Genomic DNA, 9,231 nt, shown 5'->3' with positions numbered 1-9,231 from the left:
CACACACACACACACACACACACACACACACACACACACACACACACATCCAGCCAGTCTGTAAATGGCTTGGTCCTGTATCTAAAATATACCCATTATCATCAACCATCACCACCTCAGTCACTCCCACCCTGGTCCAAGTCACTTGGGAGGCTCACAGGATCTGCCCTCGACCTCTCTGAACCCCCATCTCTGCCCCCTCACCACTCCCCCAGGCCATGCTCTGCTCTTCATTAGTCCTCCAAGAGGGAAACTCTACTCCAGCCTCAGGGCCTTTGCATGAGCTTATTTGTTTATTGCCTGTCTCCCCACTAAAAATGTACATAAAAGAAGGGATTTGTATATTTTCTTTACTGCTGTATCCCCAGAATCTAGAACAGTGCCTGGCACATAATAGGTTCTCAGTAAGTAATTACTCAACAAATTAATGAGTGCTAACGCCCCCACCCCCCAACACACACTCTTCTGTTCACTTCCTAGCTGTCCGAATTTGGGCAAATGAATTAACATCTTGCCCCTCCTGTTTTCTCACTTGCAAAGAGTAACATGGCACAGCAGTAGTAAATCACATACCACAGTGATGCCCATGTAGATTGCTTTGGGTAGTATGCACATTGTAACAATATTAATTCCTTGAATCCATGAGCATGGTATATCTTTCCTTTTATTTTTGTCATCTTCAGTTTCTCTCATCAAAGTCTTATCAGGGTACAGGTCTTTCACATTTATGGTTAAATTTATTCCTAGTTTTCTTCTTTTTGATGCAATTGTAAATGAGATTGTTTGTAAATTTCTCTTTCTGATAGTTTGTTATTCATGTATAGAAATGCAACAGATTTCTGTATATTATTTTTGTATCCTGCAATATTCCTGTATTCAGTTTTTAGTTCTAAAAGTTTTTTGGTGGCATCTTTAGGGTTTTCTATGTATAGTATCATGTCATCTGCAAATAGCAATAGTGTAACTTCTTCTGTTTTAATTTGGATGCATTTTGTTTCTTTTTTTAATGTTTTTTTTAAAGTTTATTTATTTTATTTATTTATTTTTGGATCTGTTGGGTCTTTGTTGCTGTGCGTGGGCTTTCCCTAGTTGCAGCGAGTGGGGGCTACTCTTCGTTGCAGTGCGCGGGCTTCTTATTGCGGTGGCTTCTCTTGTTGCGGAGCACGGGCTCTCGGCCCGTGGGCTTCAGTACTTGCAGCACACAGGCTCAGTAGTTGTGGCACACGGGGTGGGCTTAGTCGCTCCGCGGCATGTGGGATCTTCCCGGAGCAGGGCTCGAACCCGTGTCCCCTGCATTGGCAGGCGGATTCTTAACCACTGCGCCACCAGGGAAGTCCCTGCACTTTGTTTCTTTATCATGCCTGATTGCCATGGACGGACTTCCAATACTATGTTGAATATATGTGGGGAGAGTGGGCATATATGTCTTGTTCCTGATCTTAAAGGAAATGCTTTTAGCCTTCACCATTGAGTATGGTTTAGCTGTGGGTTGGTCATATAGGGCCTATATTGAGTTATGTTCTCTCCATACCCACCTTGTTAAGATTTTGTATCACAGAGGCTGTTGAATTTTCTCAAATGTTTTTTCTGTATCTGTGGAAATGGTCATATGCTTTTTATCCTTCGTTATGTTAATGCAAATGTATCACGTTGATTGATTTGTGGATACAGAAGCATCCTTGAATCCGTGGAATATATCCAACTTGATCATGGTGTATGATCTTTTAATATATTGTTGAATTTGCCTTGCTAATATTTTGTGGAGGATTTTTGCATCTATGATCATCAGGCCTATAATTTTTTGTAATATCTTTGTCTGGTTTTGGTGTAGAATGAGTTTGGAACCATCTCTTACTCCTCAATTTTCTGGAATAGTTTGAGAAGAATAGGCATTAACTCTTCTTCACATAAAAGCTGAACAAACTCATTTTCCTAATTTTTTTTCCTCTTCTCAGTGTAAGATGAGACGTGGGAAAAAACTGCCCCCACAATATGCCCTGGAGCTTCTGACAGTCTATGCTTGGGAGCAAGGAAGCATGGAAACAGGATTCAACACAGCTCAGGGATTTCAGACTGTTTTGGAATTAGTCCTGAAGCACCAGCACCTCTGCATCTACTGGGAAAAGTATTATGACTTTGAAAACCCTATGACTGGACAATACCTGAGAAGGCAACTTGCAAAACCCAGGTACTCTATCCCCACATGGCTTAGCTCCCCACATAAATGAACCCATGAATACAGCTGTGGCACCTTGGAAATGTAGGAAGTGAGAGGGATCCATATTTATTGATCATCATCTATTGTCAATCACTGTGCTGGGCACTTCACTCCTACCATCTGATTTAAATAATAAATTTAAATAATAACCTCCAATCCAGTGAGGCAGGCAATATGCTAACCATTCTACAGATGACTGAGGTTTGGAGAAATAAGAGCTTGTCCAAACCTTAACAGAAAATGAGTGAAATACCTGAAATTTGACTAAAATAACAATAGCTACAGCAACAATAATGACTGCTCCCAGGAAGTAAGAGCTTGCTGTAAGACCAACACACTCGAACAGAATAGTAAAATTTTGCTTATTAAAACTGACATGTATGGACCCCTTATTATGTTCCAGTTACTGTTCTGAGCACTTCACATGCTTGTCTAGATCCTCATACAGCATGCTTTGAGGTAGGGTTATTCAAATCTCCGCATTTCACTGATGAGGATACTGAGGATTAGAGATTCAGGTGACCTGCCCAAGGTCACACCACTAATAAAGAGCAGAGGTAAGATTCAAACCCAGGTCTATCAAGGCCCGAATGCAAGCCTCCTTCTCCTTGTGTTCAATGCCCACCGTAGGGGAGGGCACTCAGGACACACCCCAGGGAGCAGTGCCCTCCTGGGCCCCTCCTGCTGCCCCGAGTCCCAGTCTGCCCAAGTTGGTATTTTGCTCTGCCAGGAGCTCTAGACCCCCGCAACACAGCCCACATACTCACCTGCCCCTCTCTAACTGTTGCTTTTCAGACCTGTGATTCTGGACCCAGCTGACCCTACTGGAAATGTGGCTGGTAAAGACCCATATAGCTGGCAGCTGCTGGCACAAGAGGCTAGAGTCTGGCTGGGATACTCATGCTGTAAGAATTGGGATGGGTCTCCAGTCAGCACCTGGAAGGTGCCGGTGTGACCTCCTGATTCCCTCATGTGACCTGATATTAATGGCAGGTTGAAATAACAACTTCTAGAAATACTGCATTAAATCAAATTGAATTTCATCTCTGTCTTTGTACTCTTTTACTGTGGTTACTAGAAAATGTAAAATTACACATGTGTTCTGCCCCAGAATGAATCACCGGATTAGACAATAGGCTTACCAACTCACATTGTCATTTACAAAAGTCCAGTCAATAAAAACTCCCTTAAGGAAGCACAAAAGATCAAGCATGTTCTTACCACCTGAGTCACTGGTCACGTGTGTAGCTGGGAAACAGTCTTTGGCTTCTCCATATTACTGTTCCTCCTTTGAGTCCTCCAGCATCCCTGTGAGATGGGTCTTATTCTTGTTCTCATAATAATACACTGAGATTTGGGCACTTGCTTGAGTCGCCAAATATTCCAGCAGCATTTGTTGAAGGGACCATCCTTTCCCCACTGTTCTGTAAAAGCCACCTCTAACATATGTCCAGAGCCCGTCTGTGTGTGAGTCTGTGCAGTTCCATTGGTCAACTTTGGCATCCTTGAGTTAATAGTACCTTGACTACTTACTCTAGCCTGGTGTTAATTCTTAATATCTTGTAGAAAACTCTGTTTTTATCCAAACCAATGTCTTCTCTTGGCTCTATTTCTATGTTAATATTATATTCTGTTTGTGAAATTTCACCCAAAATACGGGGAGGCATTTGATTAGAATTCCATAAATTAGTTCAGGGAAGATGACATCTATTGAGAATCCCAATCCACAAACTTGGAGCTTCTTTCCATTAATTTTCCTCTTCTTGAATTACTCTGTAACTATGTTTTATAGTTTTTCCCTGCATTGGTCTTAAGTGTGTTTTGTCATATTATTCCTAGATACTTGTTTTTATGTTATTGTACTTAGTAGGTTTTCTTTAATTTCATTTTGTGATGGTTGGTTTCATGAAGACCTAAATGTTTTCAGTGGGTATATATGATTAAAGCACGGTGAGCGAGTGAGCTTTATACTTTTCTGAATTTTGTGATTTTTGTTTTGCTGTAAATTTATACTGCTTGAATGACCACAAGAAACAGTAAAGCATTTTGTTTCAAAACCTTTTGTGATAAGTATTTGTCAGCTGAGCTCTGATAGTTTGGGCAAAGCTGGCAGACCCAGGCGACAGAAGGCTCAAGGGTGCTGCAGTTTGGAGCTGCTGGCTCATGAGGTTCAGAAGCAGAGGAGCAAGTGTGTTAGGGGTGACGGAAATGCTCTCATGAAATTTGAAGCACCCGAGTCATAAATTCCTGACTGCCCAGAGCTGAGTCCCCATTCTGGGCAACTTCCTGCTGAAGAAATGAAACTGGGAAGAACTAAGGTTGAAGCAACAGATATGAGGGTGGAGTTCTCTGAGCCGCCCTGGGCACTCAGCATCGTGGTCAGGTGCCCTAGCCCCACCAGGGGGTGCAGTTATTTTTTTCATTATTATTAACTTTTATTGGAGTGTAGTTGCTTTATAGTGTTGTGTGGGGTGCAGTTTGATGTACTACCTGCCTTCCACCCTCCCAGCCACATGGAGTCTCAGCCTTTGTCCTGTATCAGGGCTCCTTTCTCTCTCTGTTCATATTTCCGAGCAGTTTGAGAGCCCGCACAGTTTGAGAGCCTTACCAAAATAAGATGTTCCTAAAAAATGGGGAGGAGATCACATTGGGTGGGCCAAAAAGTACCTTCGGTTTTCAAGTAAAAATAAAAGACCCCTTTTTCATTTTTACCAAGAACTTTATTGAACAACGTAATCACCCTTTTGTTCCACTACCTTCTTCCATTTTTCAGGCAACTTCATAATTCCATCTTTCCAAAACTTTTTATCTTTTTGAGCGAAGAACTGTTCCAGGTGCGAACCCACACCCCCTGCACTGGAAAGCAAAGTCTTAACCACTGGACCGCGAGGGAAGTCCCTGTCCTTTATTTTTGCTCAGCATTTGATACCTTTCAAATCCCCTTTTGTGTCTCTTCTTTTCAGATTATCCTCAGAAGCAGTTCTGTGAGTGAGAAAAGTTTGCCCTCTCTACAGATTGGGACATTGAGGCATGCCCAGTTACACACGTGTTCAAAGCTGCACAGCTAGGGACAGCTCGCAATTTTTCTATCGACTTAAAAATGCCTTAAGAAATAGTCTATTAATCAAAAAGTAAAACCATTATAGTCATGCCATTAAAAAAGAGAGAGAGAAGGAAATTATGTTTGTGTGTATGTGTGTGTTAACCTAGAAAAACATCTGAAAAGATCTGCACCAAAGTAGTTGTAGTCTTTCAGGTTTAGGATCAGGGATGGACTTTATGCTTTTGGATTTTTCTGACCATTGCTGTTTGCAATATACATGTACTGCTGCAAAAATCACAGGAGACAATAAAACAATTTTGTCAGCAACGAAAAAAGAGGAAAAGGAAACCAAAAGTGTGTTTTTACTTATGATTACTCTTGGGTGAAGTACTAACTTGGCTTAAAAAGTACCTTTTCAGAGTACAGTCTGAAGAAAGACCAGATGTTCTAGGTTGCCTGTTAAAGGCAGGGAGTAATTCTGGAATACTGGAGGAAAGAGCTGGGAGACTGAACAGGGTTCAGAATCAAAGGAATGTTTGATATGCTGAGAGACAAAGACTCAGGGCAAAGCTCCTCCCTTACAAGGAAACGAAACCAACAGCAGCCCAGACTCAGGGCACACCTCCTCCCTTCCAATGAAATGAAACTAACAGCCTCCTGGACCCAGGCAGCAGAAGAGATAGAAGCTAAAAGGTTTTCCCCTCCAGCTCTGCCCTCTCTGGCTCTCCTGTCCCAGCATCATGATGGAGCTCAGTGATACCCCGGCCAAGTATCTAGACAAGTTCATCGAAGACCACCTCCTGCCAGACGAGGATTTCTACACACAGGTCAATGAAGCCATCCACATCATCTGCAGTTTCCTGAAGGAGAGATGTTTCCAAGGGGCCTCCCACCCTGTTCGGGTGTCCAAAGTTGTGAAGGTGAGTCCAGAACTGCCTGGCTGGGGAGAAGGGGGCTGAATGAGCAAGTGTTTCCACAGAGACAGAGAGCAAAAGGTTGAGATCTCTGGGGCTGGTGGTTTCTGATTTATCCATGCCAAAACTATAACCACAGCTTGTGAAAGTAGCTTCTGGGGTGAGGGCCTCCACCTGTAAGTTTTTAACAAATGCCCAGGTCAAGTTTATAAACCACCTATGTCACGTCCACCACAGAGATAGGCAAACTGAAGCCCAGCTGTATCAATAATCCGCTAATCATTGACCAGGCTGGGAACTCACCATTCCTGCAGATTCGTGAGCTGGTTAAGAGTATAAGTTTTGAAAGCAGATAGCACCTGCTGCTGTGAAATCTTGGGTGAGTCACTTAACCTCTCTGTGCCTCAGTTTCATCATCCATAATTCCCAGTACTTTGCAGGGCTTGCAGATCAAGTAAAATAGGCCATGGGCCAGTTTACAGTATTAATTATATAAGGTCGTAAAGAACAGGGGGTAAAGAACACAGACTGAATTGCATCTCTGCCACCTACTAGCTGTGTGATTGGGCTGATACATAATCTCTCTCAGCAACTGTTTCCCCATCTGGAAAATGGGAACAGATAATAATAGTATCACAGAGTTCTTGTGAGCATTCTAGGAGTTAAGACTGGTAATGCCTTCAGAACAGTGGCTAGTACTCAAAATGTTAGTGATTGTTCTCAGCATTTTATTTAGGGAGGCTCTTCTCAATGATAAATATCAGTTCTCATTCTCATCACCTTTTTCAGGGTGGCTCCTCAGGCAAAGGCACGACCCTCAGGGGCCGATCAGATGCTGACCTCGTCGTCTTCCTCACCAATCTTAATAATTTTGAGGAACAACTTCAGCGCCGAGGAGAATTCATCAAGGAAATTAGGACACAGCTGGAAGCCTGTCAAAGGGAGGAAACATTTGAAGTGAAGTTTGAGGTCCAGAAACAGCAATGGGAGAATCCCCGTGCTCTCAGCTTCGAGCTTAGATCCCGTGAGCTCCACGAGTGGGTGGAGTTTGATGTCCTGCCCGCTTTTGATGCCCTGGGTGAGCACTCTCAGCCACAAGGTGTTTCAGCCTTTGTCCTATGTCAGGGCTTCTTCTGCTCTCTTTTCATGTTTCTGAGCAGAAATCTCTCTCACTTTGAGAGTCTTATTAAACAGGGCATCCCTTCAAGTGGGGAGGAGATCCTAGCATCTCTTCTGGGGCAAGAATGTTTAGGGTCATACTGAGCCACTGCAGTGACATTAACAACAAATTGGTACAATTTGGGAGCAGTATATTTTTATAGAACACCTGCCAAGCTTACTAGTTTTACTCTTGGCAAAGTGTGTGAATCTTCTTTTTCTAAAAATGAGGCAGCGTATGTCTGGTGTAAACACAGTGTGTTAATTTCATCTTTTATCCAAAGCATAAGGAAATATCAAATTTATCTGAGGGTTGGAATCTGTAGACAATCTGCAGGAACATTGGGACAGGAAGCAGTACATCTCTGAGGCTCATTTCCACTGAGTACCTTCCATGTGCAAGGCACTGTTCTATGGCCATAAATGAGACAGACAGGGAACTTCTCTCCTATAGCCTGACAATAATAATTTAAATACCATAAATGAAAGGATAACTTGTTGTGACAAAAACTAAATATGCTGATTCAAAAGAGAATGATGGGGCTTAGAGGGAGTGTTTAGACAGGGCAACAAGGGAGGTGACCGCTGACCCGAGGCCCGAGGGATGAGAGGAAGCCAAACCTGGGAAGATCTGGGGGCTCCAGGAAGAGGAAACAGCAAGTGCAAAGGCCCTGAGACAGGAATGAGCTTGGCATATTTGAAGAAGTGAAATAACCGGGGGAGTAAGTAGCAAAGGGATCAAGGCAAGAGGTGAGACGGCAGAGGTGGCAGGAGACAGGTCACACCAAACCTCCTGGGCCACTGCGAGGACTTTGGATTTTATTCGGATGTCCTGGGAAGCAAGAAGTGGAAGGATCAGGTTTTAAAAGGCCTCTGTGGGTGCTGGGTAGAGAATGGGCTGTGGAGGATCCAGGAAGGAGGCTGCTGCCATCTCTGCTGTGTCCAGGTGAGAGATGATGCTGGCTTGGATGGGGTGACGGCAGTGGAGATGGGAGTGACGAGGACTGGGGATGACCCTCAGGCCTCCTGGCTCTGGGCCTGCTGACCTTTCCACTGCACCCCATGGTCAGTGAGCTTGTCTCCTCAGAGGGATTGAAAGAAACTCAGAGAAAAGCTGACATCTTCACATTATGGATTAATTCCCAACAGGTCAGGTGATCAAAGGCTACAGGCCTGACCCTCAAGTCTACGTCCGGCTTATCCAAAAGTGTGAGTTCCTGGGGAGAGAGGGCGAGTTCTCCCCCTGCTTCACGGAGCTGCAGCGAGCCTTCCTGAAGGAGTGTCCAACCAAGCTGAAGAGCCTCATCCGCCTTGTGAAGCACTGGTACCAAATGGTATGGCATGTCCCATCCAGACAGAGAGCGGAGGAGGAGGAGGAGGAGGGAGAGAAGGAAGAGAGTGAGGACAAGAGGAGGAGGGAGGGGTGGAATAGAGGGAGGGAAGGAGGAGGGGGAGGTGTGGGGAGGAAGCAAGGATGAGGCATCGGGAGGGGGAAGAAGGAAGGGGAGGGGAGGGGAGAGGAGTGGGGAAGAGAAGAAAGAGGATCGGGAGGAGGAGAGGAATCTGAAAGGATGGGGGAGGAAGGAGGGAGATGGACAGAGATGAAAAGAGGGAAAGAGCATGAAGAAGGGGAGAAGTCAGGGAACAAGGAAGGAGAGGATGAGAGGAAGAAGGTGGAAGAGTAGAGGTTGTGGGGAGGAGGGGAAAGGAAAGGGAGAAGAAGGGTAGGGCCCGGGACAGGTGCCAGTGGACTCAGGTGTCTCATTCTTCCTGGTCTTCCCGTATCAGGAAATAACAACTCCACCCTTCCAGTTACTCTGGACAAAACCATGGCTCTTTCTTACCTTTTTCACACACACACACACACACACACACACACACACACACACACACACACA

The 9,231-nt window shown here is 44.4% G+C and overlaps 2 protein-coding genes across 2 annotated transcripts; both read left to right on the top strand.

The window, feature by feature from the left end:
* The first annotated feature begins 1,917 nt into the window (after positions 1-1,917).
* On the top strand, positions 1,918-5,604 carry LOC113616919 (2'-5'-oligoadenylate synthase 1-like). Its single transcript, XM_027100277.1, has 3 exons — positions 1,918-2,188; positions 3,014-3,095; positions 5,182-5,604. The coding sequence occupies exons 1-3, from the start codon at positions 1,962-1,964 to the stop codon at positions 5,284-5,286; spliced, it is 414 nt and encodes a 137-aa protein (XP_026956078.1). The 5' UTR covers positions 1,918-1,961; the 3' UTR covers positions 5,287-5,604.
* Positions 5,605-5,728: 124 nt separating this feature from the next.
* Positions 5,729-8,811, top strand: LOC113616918 (2'-5'-oligoadenylate synthase 1-like). The gene is made up of 3 exons (XM_027100275.1): positions 5,729-6,181; positions 6,965-7,253; positions 8,483-8,811. The coding sequence occupies exons 1-3, from the start codon at positions 6,002-6,004 to the stop codon at positions 8,809-8,811; spliced, it is 798 nt and encodes a 265-aa protein (XP_026956076.1). The 5' UTR covers positions 5,729-6,001.
* Positions 8,812-9,231: the final 420 nt, after the last annotated feature.

Source organism: Aethalodelphis obliquidens, unplaced genomic scaffold, assembly GCF_003676395.1.
Source record: "Aethalodelphis obliquidens isolate GAN/ISIS:26980383/991018 unplaced genomic scaffold, ASM367639v1 scaffold879, whole genome shotgun sequence".
Classification (NCBI taxonomy): domain Eukaryota; kingdom Metazoa; phylum Chordata; class Mammalia; order Artiodactyla; family Delphinidae; genus Aethalodelphis; species Aethalodelphis obliquidens.
The sequence above is the reverse complement of the archived record's forward strand: the minus strand, read 5'-3'. Positions and strand labels throughout refer to the sequence as shown.